This window comes from Schistocerca cancellata, chromosome 6 (assembly GCF_023864275.1).
Source record: "Schistocerca cancellata isolate TAMUIC-IGC-003103 chromosome 6, iqSchCanc2.1, whole genome shotgun sequence".
NCBI lineage: Eukaryota > Metazoa > Arthropoda > Insecta > Orthoptera > Acrididae > Schistocerca > Schistocerca cancellata.
Window position 1 is genome coordinate 175,331,638 of NC_064631.1, and position 20,691 is coordinate 175,352,328.

Genomic DNA, 20,691 nt, shown 5'->3' on the forward strand with positions numbered 1-20,691 from the left:
CACACTTCAGTGTGGCGCATGGCACCTACTCCGCCATTGACCTTTCAATCTGTAGCCATAGCCTCTTACCGTCTGTCCAATGGGGTGTGCATGACGACCTGTGTGGTAGTGACCATTTTCCGATCTTTTTGTCACTACCACAGCGCCCCTCTTCTGGGCACCCTAGCAGATGGGCTATGAATAAGGCTGACTGGGACTTGTTCTCCTCCACTGCCGCTTTTGAGCCTCTCTCTACCGATGACATTGATGCGGTGGTTCAATCGGTCACCACCGGCATCGTTACTGCCGCCGAATCTGCCATTCCCCATTCCTGTGGGTCCCCTCGGCGGAAGGCTGTGCCTTGGTGGTCGCCTGAGATCGCTGAAGCGATTAAAGATCGCCGGCGGGCGCTCCAGCGTCACAAGCGACACCCCTCCCTCGACCACCTTATCGCCTTCAAACGGCTGCGTGCGCGGGCCCGCCTCCTTATCCGCCAAGGCAAGAAGGAGTGCTGGGAGCGGTATGTGTCCACCATTGGCCTCCATGTCACTCCTTCGCAGGTCTGGGCCAAGATTCGACGCGTCTACGGCTATCGGCCACCTGCCAGCGTCCCTGCGCTCTCACTGAATGGAGCAGTTTGTACTGACTCCGACGTCATTGCCAATCGCTTAGCAGAGCATTTTGCTATGAGTTCCGCTTCTGCGAATTACCCCCAGGCCTTCCGCTCCATTAAAGAGCGGATGGAACGTCGGAGCCTTTCGTTTCGCACCAACCACCCAGAATCTTACAATGCTCCATTTAGTGAGTGGGAATTTCGCAGTGCCCTCGCTGCTTGCCCTGATACCGCTCCTGGGCCAGATGGCATCCACTGTCAGATGCTGAAACACCTTTCAGTGGACTGCCAGCGGCGCCTTCTCGATCTTTACAACCGTCTTTGGGTCGAGGGGGAGTTTCCGTCGCAATGGCGGGAAGGCATTGTCATCCCCGTTTTGAAACCTGGAAAGCACCCTCTGGAGGTGGACAGCTACCGTCCCATTAGCCTCACCAACGTTCTTTGCAAGTTGCTTGAACGGATGGTGAGCCGGCGCTTGCATTGGGTACTGGAGTCTCGAGGCCTTCTGGCTCCATCTCAGGGTGGGTTCCGTAAAGGCCGCTCCGCCGCCGACAATCTGGTGAGCCTGGAGTCGGCCATCCGTACTGCCTTTTCCCGCCGTCAGCACCTGGTCGCTGTCTTTTTCGACATGCGGAAGGCGTACGATACGACGTGGCGTCATCACATTCTTTCTACGCTCCATGGATGGGGTCTTCGGGGTCCTCTGCCGATTTTTATCCGCAATTTTCTGTCGTGTCGTACCTTCCGCGTGCAAGTCGCGGCCTCGTATAGTTCCTCCCACGTCCAGGAGAACGGTGTGCCACAGGGCTCTGTTTTAAGTGTCTGTCTGTTTTTAATAGCCATTAACGGGCTTGCTGCGGCCGTGGGAAATTCTGTCTCCGCTTCCCTGTATGCTGACGACTTCTGCCTTTATTACAGCTCTACTGGCATTGCTGCTGTTGAACGTCAGCTACAGGGCGCTATCCGTAAGGCGCAGTCTTGGGCTGTAGCGCATGGGTTTCAGTTTTCGGCAGCCAAGACCCGCGTTCTACATTTCTGCCGGCGCCGAACAGTCCATCCTGAGCCGCGGCTTTATCTTGCCGACGAACTCCTTGCTGTGGTGGAGACCCACAGGTTTTTGGGGGTGGTTTTTGATGCCCGGTTGACGTGGCTGCCTCATATCCAGCAGCTTAAACAGACGTGTTGGCGGCATCTAAACGCTCTGAGATGCTTGAGCCACACCCGCTGGGGAGCCGACCGCTCTACCCTGTTACGGCTCTACCAGGCGTTAATCCAGTCCCGTCTGGATTATGGGTGCCTGGCATATGGCTCAGCATCCCCGTCTGCGTTGCGGGTGCTGGACCCAATCCTCCACAGCGGGATACGCCTTGCCACTGGTGCTTTCCGCACCAGCCCTGTGGACAGCTTACTCGTGGAGGCAGGTGTCCCTCCACTGCGGTTCCGGCGCCAACGTTTGCTGGCCGCTTATGCTGCCCATGTTCTAAGCTCGCCCGGGCATCCTAACTATCGTCTCCTGTTCCCGCAGTCAGTCGTCCGTCTGCCGGAACGTCGGCCCCGGTCGGGTTGTCCGATCGCCATTCGCGTCAAGGAGCTTCTCTCCGGGCTTGGGCTTGTCCCTGTTCCACCTCCTTTCCGGGCACTTCTGCGTACACCCCCGTGGTGCGTTCCTCGCCCTTGCCTTCGGCTCGACTTGGCACAGGGCTCGAAGGACTCAGTCCCTCCAGAGGCCTTCCGCCGCCGCTTTTATTCCATCCTGGCCACGTATCAGGGCTCTGGCATTGTTTACACCGACGGCTCGATGGTTGCTGGTCGAGTCGGGTATGCGCTCACTCTAGGGAACCATTCCGAACAACGTTCTTTGCCGGCTGGCTGCAGCGTTTACACTGCTGAGCTGGTCGCCATCTTTCGAGCCCTAGAGTATATCCGCTCCTGCTCAGGTGAGTCGTTCGTTATCTGTAGCGATTCCCTGAGCAGTTTACGAGCACTCGACCAGTGTTTTCCTCGTTCCCGTCTGGTGATGGCTATCCATGAGTCCCTGCATACTCTTGCGCGTTGCGGCCGCTCTGCGGTCTTCGTGTGGACCCCAGGCCATGTTGGGATCCCCGGCAACGAGAATGTTGACCGGCTGGCGAAAGAGGCGACTAGTGCACCACCTCTGGACGTTGGCCTCCCGGAGACCGATTTGCGGGCGTTCCTACGCCGCAAAATTCTGGACCTTTGGGACACTGAATGGCGCGCCCTGCCTTCACGCAACAAACTTCGGGCCATCAAGGGGGCTACCGGTGTGTGGCGCTCCTCCTTGCGGGTTTCTCGCAAGGAGTCTGTTGTCCTCTGCCGGCTGCGCATTGGGCACACTCGGCTTACCCACGGCCACTTATTGCGCCGTGAGGATGCGCCTCTATGTCGCTGCGGCTCCGTTTTATCCGTGGTTCATGTTTTATTGGAGTGTCCGTTTTTAGCTGCGCTCAGGCAGTCGTTCGCACTGCCTGACTCGCTCCCTGCCCTTTTAACAGATGACCCGGCTATGGCTGACTTAGTTTTACGTTTTATTCGGGCAGGGGGTTTTTATTCTTTACTCTGAGTGTTTCTATTTTTATCTTATTGTTTTGTGTTGATTCTGGCCTTTGGCCTCCGGTTTTAAACTGATTTTTTAATGTGTTTCTAGTGGTTGGCTTTTCCTTTTTTATTTCTCTGGTCGGCCAACCACCGTCACACTCTGTGTGCTTTTAGTTCGTTTTGTCTTGTCTTTGTCTCAGTTTCTCTTGTCCTGTATCGTCTGTGATCTCTTTTGTTCCTCGTTTTTATTCTCTGTGGGTGTTCTTTGTCTTTGGAAAAAGGGACCGATGACCATAGCAGTCTGGTCCCTTTAATCCCCCAAACCAACCAACCAATCAAATGTTTTCGGTTCCCACTGGAGAGACACATCCTTTCGTCTACTAATCGCATGGTTTTGCGGTGCGGTCCCAAAACACAGACACTAAACTTATTACAGTGAACAGAGACATCAATGAATGAACGGACAGATCATAATTTTGTGAAAATAAAGAATGTAAACTTTTCACTCGAGGGAAGATTTGAACCAAGGACCTCTCGTTCCGCAGCACTCCTGAGCTCACACTATCCTTGATGTTGCCTATCTTGCTCATGGACTACTCAGTTTGTATATTTTGCATATTTTTTTCATAGTTCCACACAACTTCTTCCTGTTTTATCGATTGATCTGTGTTCAGTTTTTCAAGGCTTATCCACTGTGCCAACTTATAACTAAATCTGAGGGGGGGTGCAATGGGGAGGTTCCCTTGTGAGCAGCATCTTCAGCGGTGTCTTGATTGTCTTTACTCCTGGAGCATCAACAATGGCTTTTGCTTTTCCACTGCCAAAACCATCTGGCAATGCAAGTAGTTTCTCCCACCATCTTTACATCTTGGCCCTGTTGCCCTTACGTTCATCAAAACTACAAAATTCCTGGGGCTCATGCTCGCTGTACGCGGTTCCTGAATGTCCTACATGTCGTCAGTGGTACTTCCTGGTGGGATGCCGATCGAACCACCCTCCTCCGTTTATACTCATGCCTTGTTCATTCGAAATTCGACTATTGGTGCTTTGTTTATGTGTCTGCACGCCCATCCCCCTTTCGTCATCTCAACAATATCCACCATCGTGGCATCCATTTGGCCATGGGTGCCTTTTACATCAGCCCGGTTGAGTGTCTGTATACTGAAGCTGCTGAACTACCCATGTCCTCCTGCAGTGATTTTCTCCTCAGCAGATATGCATGCCGTTTGTCTGCCATTCGTGGCCACCCATCCTATGCCTCCTTCTTTGATGATTCCTTTGATAGTCAGTATGGGGCTCGTCCTTCTTCTCTGTTACCTCCTGGAATCTGCTTTCTGCAATTGCTATGGCAGCTTAACTTCACGCTACCTGCACCTTTCCTGGTGTGTGCGAACGCTTCATCACCTTGGCTTTGTGAAGCGGCCAATGTTAACCTTGGCCTTCATTCACTTCCTGAGGACATGACTCCAGCCTCAGTCTATCACCTTCAGCTTCTTCACATGGAACTTCGCGATAATACCTTTGTATACACTGATGGCTCTCGGACTGACCGTGGAGTCGGGTGTGCCTTCGCCATGGGCACCCATGTCTTTTGATATTGGCTTCCGGCACACTCCTCAGTATTTACAGCCAAGCTCTTCGCTTTGTATCAGGCCATGAAGTACATTCGGTGACACAGCCTTCTCAATTGTGTCCTCTGCTCAGACTCACTCAGCGTCCTTCAAAGTCTATGTGCGCTATACACCGCCCACTGCAGCGGGTCCAGGAAAACTGTCAACTTCTCACTCTTGGTGGAGCCAGTGTGATGATTCTGTGGGTTCCTGGTCATGTCGATCTGCCAGGAAACGAGGCTGCTGACACAGCTGCCAAAGCTGCAGTCCTCGTACCTCCACCCGATTACATATAGTCCCTCCGATGACCTCTGTGTTGCCGTCTGTCAGGAGGTGGTGTCCCTTTGGCATTGCCAATGGTTCTCCCTTCACAGGAATAAGCTCTGGCTTATTAAGCCTCTACCAGTGGCTTGGACAACCTCCTCTCGGCCCTCCCAGCGGGAGGAGGTTATTTTAACTCAGCTGCGTATTAGGCACTGCCTTCTTAGCCATCGTCATTTGCTAAGTGGTGCTACCGACCGCTTTATACACATAACCACTCAAGTTTTAACTGTCTGCCACTTCCTGATGGAGTGTCCATTTTTTAACCTTTTATGTTCCCGTTTGGGTTTGCTGTCTGAGTTATCGGCTGTTTTAGCAAATGCTGCGTGGGCTGTATGATGTCTTTTAGCCCTTTTCCACATGCCTGTTTTTAGCTGTCTTCTATTCCGTCAGCTGGGACTGACATATAGTCTTTTTTTTAGCTCCTCTCTGTCTGCATGTTCCATAGTTTTGACTTGGTTGCATATGACCCCAATTGTTTTTGCGCCCTAAAGCAAAACAAAACAAAAACCAAACCAGTGGTTGCAGCTTAGTTTATAGATCACATGACCGCTTTCACAGGCAGCTGCGCCTTTGATGGTATAGAAGATGCCAGTGACTTGACTGGAGTAGAAGGTGGTGGGGAGATGTATGGTACAGGTTTTGCATCTCGGTCTTGGTCTATGATCCATGGGGCAAGGGGTTGAGGGCAGGGGTTTGAGTAAGGATGGGCAAAGATATTGTGTAGGTTTGGTAGGCAGCAGAATCCCACTGTGGGAGGGGTGTGAAGGATTGTGAGTAGGAAACTTCTCATTTCAGGCCGCAACTGGAGATAATTGAAACCCTGTTAGAAAATGTGATTCAGTTGCTCCAATCGTGGCTGGCACTAAGTCACAAGGGGAGTATCCATTTGTGGCTAGGCGTGGGTGTGTGGAAGGTGGTAGGTGACTGGAGAGACAAGACATGAGAGATTTGTTTCTGTGTAAGGTTGGGTGGGTAATTATTGTCTGTGAAGGTCTCTGAGAGACTTTTGGTGTATTTGGAGAGGGACTGCTCACAACTGTAGATATGACGATGGCACGTGGCTAGGCTGTATGAAAGGGCCTTCTTGGTATGGAATTGATGGCAGGTGTCAAAGTGAAGGCAGTGTTGGCAGTTGGTAAGTTTAATATGGTTGTGGTACTGATGTAGCCATCCTTGGGTTGGAGGTCCGAATCGAGGAAGGTGGCTAATTGGGTTGAGGAAGATCAGGTGAAGTGAATGGGGGAGAAGGCGTTGATGTTCTGAAGGAATGTGGAGTTAGGACAGGATGGTGCCATGTGGGTTGCCATTGCTGTATCACAGATTTGCTTGTAGGTGATGAAGAAGTAATTGTGGGTGAGGATGTAGTTGATCCAGCTGACCAGGAAGGAGGTTGTAGGTTTGAAGACAGACAGTCGTTGCGAAGGGTAGTGTTCAGTAGTTGCATTGTGCCATTCTTCAAGGATGCATATACTAGTTTTGATGATTGAAAATGGGACAGTAGTCTGAAAATGTTGCCAGTACACTATCTGCACAATCCCAAATAAATTAAATAAATAGTTTGATTAAAACTGGAGCTATAATGCTCAGAAAACAATGTGCAAAATACCATATTTGGTAGTTATATATATTTCATCAGCATCTTAACAAACTGGAAACACAGCGTATAATATTCAGTCCTTTCTGAGTAGTTATGGCACTGTTGGTTGCATTATGGCTAATATGTGGTTACTCATGGTGTTCAAAACAAAGAAGGCTACACTCCTGTTGAGGATTCTGGTATCAGTGGCCAAAATGACAAAAATGTTGGGTTATTTGGCATCACAGAAGTCCCAGAAGGCAATTGCCCTCAGTGGGGGCATCAGTGCTAGGAACTATTCTACAAATATCCATAATGCAGAATTCTTCATAAGTCAATTTTCTGCATGTAGATAGTGGTCACAGGTGTTAAGTAAGATAGGCCTTGTCTCCAGTTTTTATTATTGTTGTTATTATCTCTATTTTGCTATTTATCATTTGTGAGTGGTACGTCATTTGTGTGTGTTTCTTTTGCTTTTTACTTTTAAATGTATTTTCTCTAATCTCAAGCATTTGATATGGATACATGTAGTCGATTTATCTCAATATTTACACACTTTTTATGAGAGCTGTTGATAATATATACAAGGTATTTGCTACATTATTTTATCATCATTTTGTGTATGTTTTGTATATCAACAGGAAACAAATGTGATATGGAAAGCTTGAGGGAGGTAGAATTTGCTGAAGCAGAGGCTATGTGTGAATATATTCCTGAAATACTCTTTGTCTTGGAGGCATCTGCAAAAGATAATACAAATATTGATGATGCATTTATGTGTCTAGCTACAGAACTGAAGGTCAGTAATAGATTACATGTTGTTTTTGCAAACTTTTTGGGTGTTTAATGACATGAGTAAGTATCCAATACATAGCTGCAAAAGTGTTTTGTCACGACTAAATTAAATTCAAATAATAATTGGTAGATCAGCGGTTTTTAGAAAAAAACCTCTGACAAATTGTAATATAACATGATGGGCCCAACAGGTTTTAACAACAATGCAGAAGCTATATTGTTGTGCTATTATTACAAATGAGGAAATTGTCCTGAACAAGTAAGCAATGATCAAATACCATATTCAGTTTGGCAGTAATATCAGTGTGTAAATCCTTGCTATAGGACATTGAATACTGTTAACAGTGTGGCCCTCACAACAGGCTATACACTAAACGTCCCAACCAGTTCTTTTCAAGAGCCATTCTTGATTCTCCTCCAAGTGCCTCCATCTCTCTGCTCTGTCTCTGAGCATGCTGATAAGTTGGCCATAATGAGTCCCACATGCAAATTGTACAGCTGCTTGTTTGCCAGTCAGTTAACGACTGTTACAAGAAATTTAATTAATCATCACAGCTTGTGTGTCCTTCCCTGTGTCTTGCCAGGTGTTTACATTGGTGAATGAGTTGTGTACCAGTTGTGTACTTCCAACTTCTGGTGATGTAGAGATTCTAAGATAGTGAAACCTCGTGCCAGTGTCTCTGGGCATCAGCCTATGCCAGTTTGTGTAAAGGACACAAACAAATGCAAAATCGAAACTTTTATTATTTCTAAAGCTTATCCCTCATATTTCCTGAACAATGAAACGTCAGCAGAAGTCATTTTCTCAGTTGCTATAGCTAAATTACATATTCATATTATCAAAAGGATAGTTGCTACTCACCATATAGCGTAGATTCTGAGTCTCAGACAGGCACAACAAAAAGACTGTGACCGAGCGAGGTGGCGCAGTGGTTCGACACTGGACTCGAATTCGGGAGGACGACGGTTCAATCCCACGTCCGGCCATCCTGATTTAGGTTTTCCGTGATTTCCCTAAATCACTCCAGGCAAATGCCGGGATGGTTCCTTTCAAAGGGCACGGCCGGCTTCCATCCTCGTCCTTCCCTAATCCGATGAGACCGATGACCACGCTGTCTGGTCTCCTTCCCCAAACAACCAAACCAACCAAAAAGACTTGTCACACAATAAGCTTTTGGCCAACAAGGCCTTTGTCAAAAATAGATGACAGACACTCACACACTACCACAGCCTCTGGCAACTGAAGTCACACTATGAGCAGCAGCAGCAGCAGCAGTAGTGCCTGATGGAAGAGGCAAATGGGTAGGAGAAAGGAGGCTTGGGTGGGCAGGGGGAGGGATAGCAGGGCAAGGGTGGGGGACAGTGACGTGCTTCTGGGGAGCATGCAGTGATGAGATGGAGAGAGGGTAGGGCAGCTAACAGCATTCAGGAGGTTAGAGGGGGGGGGGAGAAATTGGGAGGGGGGTTGCGGGAAAGGAGAGAAGTAGAAAGACTGAGTGCATTAGTGGACAAAATGGCTGTGTAGTGTTGGAATGGGAACAGGGAATGGGCTGGATGGGTGAGGACAATGATTAATAAAGGTTGATGCCAGGAGGGTTACAGGAAGATAAGACATACTGCTGGGAGAGTTCTCACCTGTGCAATTCAGAAAAGCTGGTATTGGTCGGAAGGATCCATATGGCACAGGCTGTGAAGCACTCATTGAAACAAAGAATGTTGTGTTTGGCGGCATGTTCGCCATCCCCCTGCGGGTCTGGGGGCTAGAAGAGGCCCGAGGTCTTCCTGCCTGTCGTAAGAGGTGACTAAAAGGAGTTTCACACATTTCGGCCTTTATATGATGGTCCTCTGTAGGATTTGACCCCATTCTTCAAAATTTTCCTGAAGAGCGAGTCAATTGGGGAAGGGCGCCTTACATGGTGCATTGTGTCCATCATGCATTGAGATCTGTAGCCCACTTTCTCGTCGTTGCATTGCAGTCCCACCCATTCTCCTTCTTTTAGGCAAGGACACCTTCCTGGGTGCGTTTCCCCACGCACTATGCAATGTCGCTTTCTGCGTTGACAATGACCATGGACTACTTTACACAGTAGCCAGTCCGTTGTGGTGGGGCCGCCATGTACCCTGTTGGTTGTAGCTATGTATGCCAAGGGGTAGATGCCCAGGCCCCTGGGCATTGGTGCTCGCGGCAATGACCATCCTGCCAGGAGGCCTTTGCTGCGGCTGGGTGGCGCCCATGGGGAGGCCTCCTGGTCGGAGTGGGTGGCATCAGGGTGGATGACATGTGATGAAGCATAGTCCATCATCTCTTGTTGGTGGTGAAACACCAACAGTCTCTAAGCATTCACAAGCTTAATTCAGCACACAGAAGTATGATCCCTGCCGCTACAACAGTTCTGGCACCATCAGCTCTGCCAACCCCAGTCATCTCTCAAAGCTAGAAGACTATACGCCTGCCCCCTGGATGGTGAGGGCATTTCCTTCCCTGTTACTCCTGCACCACCTGCTTATGGAGCAACACCACCCCGCCCTTCCCCCCCCCCCCCCCCCCCCCCCCCCCGAACCAATGGGGACGTCTGTCCCCACTTCTAAGCCGAAGAAGGGTAAGTCTTCTTCAGCTTCTCTCTCTAGGAAGGGATCCCTTGGGTCACTCTCTTCCCAGGTTTCTGCTAGTGGGAAAGATGACACCCGCCAGTGACTGAAGAGCCCAAAAGCAGGTGGTCATAGGGCTTCAGGCTCATCCTCAGTCCTGGAGACTGAGCCAGTGAAGTCCTCCCAGCCAGGGAAACCCAAGGAACAGCAAGAGAAATCCAAAAAGAAAACCCCTAAGACCAAGGAAATTGCAGTGGCACCCACATCACCGCTACCTACAAGCTCTGCATCTCAGGATGGGGTGGAGATTTTGGCATCCACTGAGGACCTAGATCTCAACAGTCCCTCAGACGCAATGGATATAGACTGCTCAACAATAAATTGGTGGCAGCAGGTGACTCTTAGGCATAAACTACCTCATTGAATATTCCATACGATCTCATGATGACGTCATCCTCCAGCGGAATTGCAGCGGTTTTTTCCACCGCCTGGCTGAGCTATGGCAACTGTTAAGCTTCACACCTGCTATCTGCATTGCCCTCCAGGAAACCTGGTTCCTGACAATGTGGATCCCTGCCCTCTGTGGCTATAAGGGATATTACAGGAACCGTAGCGCCTATAATTGAGTGTCAGGTGGAGTTTGCGTTTATGTCCTAAACTCAGTCTGTAGTGAACCTGTGCCCCTTCAAACCCCTCTTGAAGCTGTGGCTGTCAGAATAAGGACGACACAGGAAATAACTGTCTGCAATGTATATTTTCCTCCAGATAACACCCCTTACCCCTTGTGGGGTGGCACTGTCCTTACTGGCCGAGGCACAGATGTCGAAACTTTACTGTCTCAGTTCGACCTCTGTCTCTTAAATACTGGGGCCACCACAAATTTCAGAGTGGCTCATGGTAGTTACTTGACCATTGATTTATCAATTTGCAGCCCAGGACTTCTCCCATCTATCCATTGAAGAGCACATGACGACCTGTGTGGTAGTGACCACTTCCCCATCTTCCTGTCACTGCCCCAGCATCAGGCCCATGGATGCATGCCTAGATGGGCTTTAAACAAGGCAGACTGGGAAACTTTCACCGCTGCTGTTACCGTTGAATCTCCTCCACACGGTAACATTGATGTGATGGTTGAGCATTTGACTACAACAATTGTTTTTGCGGGAGAAAATGCGATCCCACTTCAGCGTGCCCGAGGCCTAAGGCAGTCCCTCGGTGGTTGTCGGAAGTCGCTGAAGCAATTAAGGAGCGTCGGCGAGCTCTACAGTGGCATGAGCAGCACTCTTCTCTGGAGCCTGTAAACGGTTCTGTGCCCGCGTTTACCATCTCATCAAACAACAGAAGCAGGAGTGTTGGTAGAGATACTGCTCAACCATTGGGTGCCACACGTCACCTCCCCATGTCTGGGCAAAGATCAAACGTCTCTTAGGGTACCAGACCGCAACAGGTGTTCCTGGTGTTACTATAAATGGCGTGTTATCTACTGACGCAGACACGATTGTCGAGCACTTTGCTCGAGCCTCTGCGGCGGAGAATTATCCCCCCAGCCTTTCGCGCTCTCAAACGGCGGCTGGAAGGGAATGTCCTCTCATTCACTACACACCACTGTGGATCCCATAACGCCCCATTTAGAGTGGGAGCTCCTCAGTGCCCTTGCACATTGCCCCGACACAGCTCCTGGGTCTGATCGGATCCACAGCCAGATGATTAGACATCTCGCATCTGACTACAAGTGACATCTCCTCGTTGTTTTCATCCGGATCTGGTGCGATGCCATCTTTCCATCACAATGGTGGCAGAGCACCATCATTCTATTGCTCAAACCCCGTAAAAACCTGTTTGATGTGGATAGCTATCGGCCCATCAGACTCACCAACGTCCTTTGTAAGCTGCTGAAAAGTATGGTATGTCGGCGGTTGTGCCCCTCGAGTCTGCCATCTGAACAGCCTTTTCCAGATGGCAGCACCTGGTTGCCGTCTTTTTTGACTTAGTAAAGCATACAACACGACCTGGCGACATCGTATCCTTACCACATAGTATGAGTGGGGTCTCTGACACCCGCTCCCAATTTTTATCCAAAACTTCCTGTCACACGGTAATTTCTGTGTCCAAGTTGGTGCCTTCAATATTTCCATCCATATCCAGCAGAATGGAGTCCCGCAGGGCTCTGTATTGAGTGTGTCTCAATTTTTAGTGGTCATTAACGGTCTAGCAGCAGCTGTAGGGCCCTCTGTCTTACCTTCTCTGTATGCAGACGACTTCTGCATCTCTTACTGCTGCTCCAGTACTGGTGTTGCTGAGCGTCGCCTGCAAGGAGCCATCCACAAGGCGCAGTCATGGACTCTAGCCCATGTCTTCCAGTTTTCAGCCCCAAAATCATGTGTCGTGCACTTCTGTCGGCACTGTACCATTCATCCGGACCCAGAATGTTACCTTAATGACAATCCACTCACTGTATGGAGACATATCGATTCTTAGGACTGGTTTTCGATGCTGGACTGGTTTGGCTTCCTCATTATTGTCAGCCTAAGCAGAAGTGCTCGCAGCATCTCAATGCCCTCTGTTGCCTGAGCAACGCCAATTGGGCTGCAGATCACTCTACGCTGCTGTGGCTCTACAGAGCCCTTGTCCAGTCCCGAATTGACTGAGGAGTGTGGTTTATGGTTCGGCAGTGCCCTCAGCACCCGGTGCACCACTGCGGGGTTCGACTAGCGACAGGAGCTTTTAGGACGAGTCCAGTGACCAACATACTGGTGGAGGCTGTGGTCCCTCCATTGCAGATCAGACGTGCACAACTGCTCACCAGTTATGCAGCACACATTCAGAGTTCTCCTGAGCATCCAAATTACAGTCCTTTTCCCACCCACAGAAGTCCATCTCCTGCATCGATGGCCCAAGTCGGGGATAACGATTGCAGTTCGCGTGCGGTCCCTTCTCTCTGAACTGGAGTCCTTCCCTTTACCACCTCTACTTGTGGTCCGTTCATGTATGTCTCCATGGTATACACCTCGGCTGCAGCTTCGTCTGGACCTTTCACGTGGCCCTAAGGACTCCATTGACCCCGCGGCTCTCCGCTGTCACTTCCTCTCGATTCTTGACGTGTTCTGATGCTCTGAAGTGGTTTGCACCGACGGCTCGATGGCTGATGGTCACATTGGCTTTGCCTACGTTCATGGCAGCCATATTGAACAGCATTCCTTACCTGATGGCTGAAGTGTATTCACTACAGAGCACTTCTCAAGCACTTCAATATCTCTGTTCATGCCCTGGGGAGACTATTCTTTTATGTACTGACTCCTTGAACAGCCTGAAAACTATCGACGAGTGCTACCCTCATCATCCTTTGGTAGCGTCAGTCCAGCAGTCCATCTATGCCCTGGAATGGTCTAGTCATTCATTGGTGTTCCTCTGGACCCCTGGTCACGTTGGAATCCCAGGAAATGAACTTACTGACAGGTTGGCCAAACAGGCTACACGGAAACCCCTTCTGGAGATGGGGATCCCCGCAATTGACTTGCGTTCGTTATTACACCACTAGGTTTTACAGCTTTAGGAGACGGAATGGCAAAATCTCAGTACACACAACAAATTGTGAGCCGTTAAGGGGACCACGAATGTGTGGAAGTTCTCAGTGAGGGCCTCTCGCAGGGACTCCGTGGTTCTCTGCCGGCTCTGCGTTGGTCATGTCTGGGCGACCCACAGCTACCTCCTGCACCATGGAGGCCCACCTCAACATCAGTGCGGCGCCCGGTTGACAGTGGCCTGAGGGTGGGTTTTGTCATTCGATCTGAGTTTCAGCTCATGTTCTTTGTCCTCCACCCTAGTGCTTTTAGGGTGGATGTTTTAATGTGTTGTAGGGTGGCTGGCTTTTCCTTTTTATTTTCGTGGTCGGCCAGCCACTGTTATCTGCTTCCTTGTTTTACTCTCTTGTACCTGTTTCTTGCATCTCTCTGTTGTTTTCTTGTTCCTGTTTCTTGCATCTCTCTGTTGTTTTCTTGTCCTCTTTTGTTCCTTTTAGTGTTCATAGCCTTTCCTTCGTTCTTGTCTTTCCTTTCTTTCCGTTTTGGGTTATGTGTCTCGTCGGTTTTATTCTCACACTTGTGACATTGCTTTATTAGGAACAAGGAACCGATGACCTTATAGTTTGGTCCCTTTCCCCCTCTTTTGAACCAACCATGTTCGGCAACAGGGTGGTCCACTTGGTTTCTTGGCCAGTTTGTCAGTGGCCATTCATGCAGACAGACAGCTTGTGTTGTCATGCCCAAATAGAATGTAGCACAGTGGTTGCATCTTAGCTAATAAATCACATGGTTAGTTTCACAGGTAGCCCTGCCTTTGATGGATAGGTGATATTTGTGACCAGACTGGAGTAGGTTGTGCTGGTTGGAGGATAATGGGACAGGTCTTGCATCTAGGCCTATTACAGGGCTATGAGCCATGAGGTAGGGGGTTGGGAGTAGTGTCTGTGTAGTATTCAGTAGTGGTAGGGCCATGGGCATTACGAATGTTAGTGTAAAGGGAGATGGCATCAATAGTGACGAGCTTGGAACCGTATGGTAAAGGGACAGGAACTGTCGAGTGTCGGTAGAGGAAATGGTTGGTATCTTTTATATAGGAGGCCAGGTTCTGGGTAATAGGCAGAGATTCTCTCAATGGAGGCACAGTAACCAGCCAAAATGGGGTGTACTGTGTGGTTGGGTTTATGGACTTCAGGAAGCGTGTCAAAGGTAGGAGTGTGGGGAATGGTAGGGGTGAAGAGAGAGATGGACTTGGGGTAGAGGCTCTGGGATGGGCCTAAGGATTTGAGGAGAGACTGGAGATCCTGCTGGATTTCTGGAATGGGGTCACTGTGGCAAGGTTTGTAGGTGGGTGTATCTGGCACATGGCAGAGTCCTTCTGCCAGGTAATTCTTACAGTTCAAAGCAACAGTGGTGGAGCCTTTGTCAGGAGGTAGGATTATAAGGTCGAGATCAGTTTGAGATGGTGTACTGCAGTTCTTTCTGCAGATGGAAGGTCAGTTTGCATGTTGAGGGATTTGGGGAATGATGGTGAGGCAAGGTTCAAGATTAATAAATTCTGGAAAGTTAACAGGGGGTGATTTGGGGGCGATGGGGTTGGATTACAGTTGGATGGAGGAGTGGACTGAGTCGGGCGTGGTTGAATATTGCACTTTGGTTGAGTCTCATTGGTAGGTTTTTCACTGTAGTGACCGGGAGAAGGAAAGAAGGTCTTGGACAAGTCCTGCATGATTGAGTTTGGGAGTGGGGCAAAAGGTGAGGTGTTTGGAAGGGGCTGATATTTTTACGGCTTTTGGAGGAAAGGCTCATGACTGTGTTTCAGGTCTGTTTAGGTTCTGGATTCTGTGTGGTGGTGGGAGAGAGTTTTGGAGAGAGGGGTGAATGTAGTAGATCTGCAAGACAAGGTTTGTCAGCTAGATGTTGACCTCCACCTCGATGACTACTACATCAGTACCTCTGTTCATACAAACCTACTAACCAACAGCAATACCTCCACTCCGACAGTTGTCACCTGTTCCATACCCCTAATCACCTGTGGTCATCGCATCTGCAGTGATGAGCAGTCCCTATTGAAATATACTGAAGATCTCACTGAAGCTTTCACAGACTGTAATTATCCTCCCAACCTTGTACAAAAGCATATCTCCCATGCCTTATCTTTCCAGTCACTCACCACCTCCCAAACACCCACCATGCGGCCACAGAGGAGCATTCCTCTCATAACTCAGTACCACCCATGGCTGGAGCAACTGAATTACTTTCTCCACCAGGGTTCTGACTGCCTCTCATCGTGCCCTGAGGTGGGTAATGTCCTGCCCACTATCCTTCCCACCTGTCCCACAATGGTATCCTGCTGTCCACCGAATCTACACTACATACTCGTCCATCCCTACGCAACCCCTGCTCCCAACCCCTTACCTCGTGGCTCATAGTTCTGTAATAGGCCTAGATGCAAGACCTATCACATTATCCTCCAACCAGCACGACCTACTCCAGTCTGGTCACAAACATCACCTATCTCATTGGAGGCAGGGCTACCTGTGAAACCAGCCATGTGATCTACAAGCTAAGCTGCAACCAATGTACTGCATTCTATTTGGGCATGACAACCAACAAGCTGTTGCCGCATTAATGGCCACCAACAAAATGTGGCCGAGAAATAAGCAGACCATGTTGTTGCCGAACTTGCCACCAAACATGTCATTCTTCATTTCGATGACTGCTTCACAACCTGTGTCATATGGATCCTTCCCACTGACACCAGCTTTTCTGAATTGCACAGGTGAGAACTCTCCCTGCAATATATCCTATGTTCCTGTAACCTACATGGCCTCAACTTTCATTAGTCATTGTCCTCACCCATCTAGCCCTTTCCCTGTTCCCATTTTACTTCTCTCCTTTTCGGCTACCCTCAAGCCCCACCCCATCTCTCCTTTTCGGCTACCCTCAAGCCCCACCCCATCCCTCCCCCACCCTCTGTCTAACCTCCTGACTGCACCTAGCTGCCCTACCCTCTCTCCACCTCATGCCTACATGTTCCCCAGCAGCATGTCACCATCTCCCACCACTACCCTGCTGTCCTTCCCTTGCCTGCCCAAGCTGCCTCCTTACCTCCAGCCAATTGCCTCTCCCATCATGCACTGCTGCTGCTGCTGCTGCTGCTGTTGCTGCTGCTGCTCACAGTGTGGCTTCAGCTGTCGGAGGCTGTGGTCACGAATGTGTGAGTTACATTTGTGTGTGTGTGTTTTGAGACAAAGACCTTGTTGACCGAAAGCTTATTGTGTGATGTGTGCATCATCTCTTTTTGACAAAGGCCTTGTCAGCTGAGAGCTTATTGTGTGACAGTCTTTTTGTTGTGTCTTCCTGCGACTGAGCATCTCCGCTATAGGATGAGTAGCAACTATCCTTTTCATAATATTGTTACATTCTAGCCTGGATTTTTCAATGTTTAAAGTACATATTTAGTGGAATGTTATGTTATAGTCTTTCAGACATATATGTGCTAAACGTATCATTCACGCTTTGAAAGTATGAATACAATTTATTTGCAAGAAATCATATCAGCAATAGATGTGAGCAGTATGTGGACAGGTAATAGTGAAACAGGTTACACAGTGTCACCAAAATAGTTAACAGTAGGCTCCTGCCTTATAAAGATCAAAATGTAAAATGAGTATGGTCACCATTGCACATCATATAGACACAGGTTGCAACTACAGTAAGGTCATTCCTTGGATTCCCTGGGAAGAATTGTCTAGGGTATGGAAATAAGTCAAGGATGTATATTTTATTTATGTGCAATTCAAGTGAAATAATTTTGTGAGGGAATATAATTTACAGTGTTATATTAATTACACAGCAAACTCCTGATTATTCAGTTACCGATTATCTGTGCATAGTTATGTGAATTTTGAAAAAAAAAAAAAATACCAGTGAAGGATGAAGTATTGTTATAATTAGAAAAACTTTCATTTACAGAACAAATTACTGATTGTGAAGATGGTGATAAAAACTTCTGCAAGTGCTTAAAACAGCAATGACTCAAAAATTGGATTTAAGTAGCTAAGCAATGTAGATATAGTAAACAAATTGTGTTTGGTAGAAGAAGAAGGTGACAGCAATGAGATCATGGTACCCGTTGTCAAGGACACTGAGGTACTGATATGTATTGATTTGATACTAAAGTACACAGGACAGAATTTGTTTGACTATAAGACTACCAGGTGTATGAAAAGCAAACTCTGACAGTTATTTCTCAGAAGTGAACTGAAAGCAAATACTATGAAATTTAGTTCGCTTTAAGTGTAATTTTTCGAATAAGTCAGAGTTTCTGTTGAGTAACTGTAAATTGTGCAGGTAGTTTTGTAACTTTCAAATGTTAGGTGTTGCATACTTTGTAATTACAGTAAATAGCAGCTTATGGGAAAAACATGTTGATTATATGAGGTGCGATCAAAAGACATGGTGAATAATTTTATTAGGAACAAAGTAAGAAGCTTACAGGGAGTTTGATTTAATCTCCTTCAAAGTAGTACTGGTCTTCAATAATAATGCTCTCATCACAACGTGGAATCCATCACTGGAAACATTTTTGGAAATCTTCTATTGGAAAGCATCCAGTTGCCCTGCCATGGCCCTCTCAATGTTGGGAATGGTGTCAAAACATTTTCCTTTAAGAACAGTTCCAATTTTGGGAAGAGGCAGGAATCCCATGGTGATAAACTGGTGGGTAAGGCAGATGTGGGCAGACAAGAACACTTTTTTCAGCCAAAAACTCTTGAATCAAAAGTAAGAGCTGACACACCACATTGTTGTGATAAAGAAGCAAGCCATTAGGCCATTTTTCAGGACTCTTTCTTCATATGTTGTTTTGCATATGTTGCAGTACACCCTTGTAAAACTCGCCGTTTACAATTATTCCCCATGAAATAAACTGTAATAGCAATATCAAGAAAAGAGAAAAAGGAAAAAATGAACATGACTTTTTTATATTTGATTTTAATTAACGTGTCTTTTTAGGCCGAGGAGACTCACTGATTTCTGGTAACTCAGAATTATTTTTGTCAGGGCGATACCCTTAGACCCAAATTTCATCTCCAGTTACAGTTCTGGACATGCAGTCCATATCTGAATTAAGACAATCCTACAAATCCATGCAAACTGAAACATGATTTTTCATCAGTTCATCACTCAAAAGTCTGAGAAGAAATTTTTCATTTGTCTAGTTATTTGCATTTCTGAACAAACAATTTTTGCTAGTTTTTCTCATTTTCTTCTGTTTCTGAGATTAATGGATGTCACAAACATTGCTCATCTTCTACCAATTCATTTTCGCTTTCAAATCTCTCATACGACCTCGAAACAGTCTTCAGAGTTACATCATTACCACCATACACCAGTTTCAAACTTTCTTAGTTTCTATGCAGTTTTTTGTAACTTTAAACAGAACTTAATGTTCATGTGTTTGAAACAGAATAAAGACAACCTCACTCTCTAGATATTGATTGAAAAGTCAGAACGTGTTCCAATTTGATGTCGCTTGGTTTTGTGGATTACACTATCAGACAAATTACTTCAAATAGTTGTAGTGTCAGCAGCTGCTGCTAAAAAAAATTCTTTCACCGTATTTTTCTATCACACCTTGTACGTGTTTTTTGGTTAGCCATCCAGTTTTGCATCTGCATTGTGCCACATAATCGGACCTTGCTGTATTATAATCTAATACAATAACTAAAATACTTTCTGTGAAGAGGCTCTTCAATGGTGTAGAAGGAGTTTCCACTAGAATGTTCTTTAATTCCGTGTTACATCTCACGACAGTATCTTCAACTTATTTTAATTCCATGACAGACTGTTGAGAACTTTTGTAGCCCTTTCTGTATTAATAATAAATCTTTGAAGTCTATGTAGAGGTTGTTTTTGGTTCCAATGTTATACGCACAACTTTGGATGATTTTTTTAAAGAAAAGACCAGAATTGGTAATATGAATGACATGAATGAATATATTTATTTAACTGGATAGATAAAAAGTCTTACTTTACTCACCAAGCGGCAGCAGAACACACATAAGACTGTTGTGATTGGCAAGCTTTCAGAGCCAGTGGCTCCTCCTTCAGGCAGAAGGGTTGAAGAGGAAGGAAGAAGGGTGAAGGAAAAGGACTGCAAACGTCTAGGAAAAGGGGCAGATTTTGGGAAAGTCACCCAGAACCATGGGTCAGGGCAGACTTAAGTATGGGATGAGAAGGAAAGTCTTTCCTTATCATCCCGTATGGTAAGTCTCCCCTTACCCACAGTTCTGGGTGACTTTCCCAAAATCTGCCCCTTTTCCTAGACCTCTCCAGTCCTTTTCTTTCACCCTTCCCCTTCAACCCTTCTGCCTGAAGAAGGAGCCACTGGCTCCAAAAGCTTGCCAATCACAACAGTCTTTTTTGTGTGTGTTCTGCTGCCCCTTATGAGTAGATTTTTTTATCTATTCAGTTAAATAATTTTATCAATAATTAATGAATAATGAAAGAGTTGTTAAAATACTACAGTTCTGAAGAGTGCTTGGCAGGATATTCAGTAATTGTCTTCAAATGTAATTCATGTAAAACGCTTCTGTATTCTGAAAACATTATCTTTACAAGTTGAGCTCCTAAAAAAAATCTAGCATGACTCATTAATACAGACCAGAAAAATTCATATTTTGTGCTAAGTGTGAAATAGATGCAAATTTTGCCTCAAAACGCAAAAATGCAAAATTACGTAATAGACACTATTTCATAGCTAATTGTATCCAGATGAATGTTTTACCAGAGACAGTCTGAAATAGCTTTATTTTCTGCATATAATGTAAACAACTTTCTGTTACTGGTGTTGTACATCATCTGACAAAGCCCACTTTTGGAAAGATAATGTGAATAAAAACATTTTTGCAAAATAAAAGTCCATAATCACAATGACGATGTATCAGTGCGCTCAATGTTATGGTACCAAGTGGGCAGTTGAGTGGTCTATTTAAGATAATGACTGTGTAATGCAACATAGTACTCAGCTATGGGACCTAGCATATTATAGCGAAAAACGCATATGTTTGTTTGTTAGCCAAAGTTCAAAAGTTGGTATGCGGACACTTAACGTGGCAAATTGAA

At 47.0% G+C, this 20,691-nt stretch overlaps 1 protein-coding gene across 1 annotated transcript in view; it reads left to right on the forward strand.

The window, feature by feature from the left end:
• LOC126191379 (ras-related protein Rab-43) overlaps positions 1 to 20,691 on the forward strand; it is a 60,384-nt gene that overhangs the window by 23,805 nt on the left and 15,888 nt on the right. Inside the window, exon 4 of the mRNA XM_049932231.1 lies at positions 7,300 to 7,457. Coding sequence (XP_049788188.1) covers positions 7,300 to 7,457 — 158 coding nt within the window. The remainder of the gene's footprint in view (positions 1 to 7,299; positions 7,458 to 20,691) is intronic.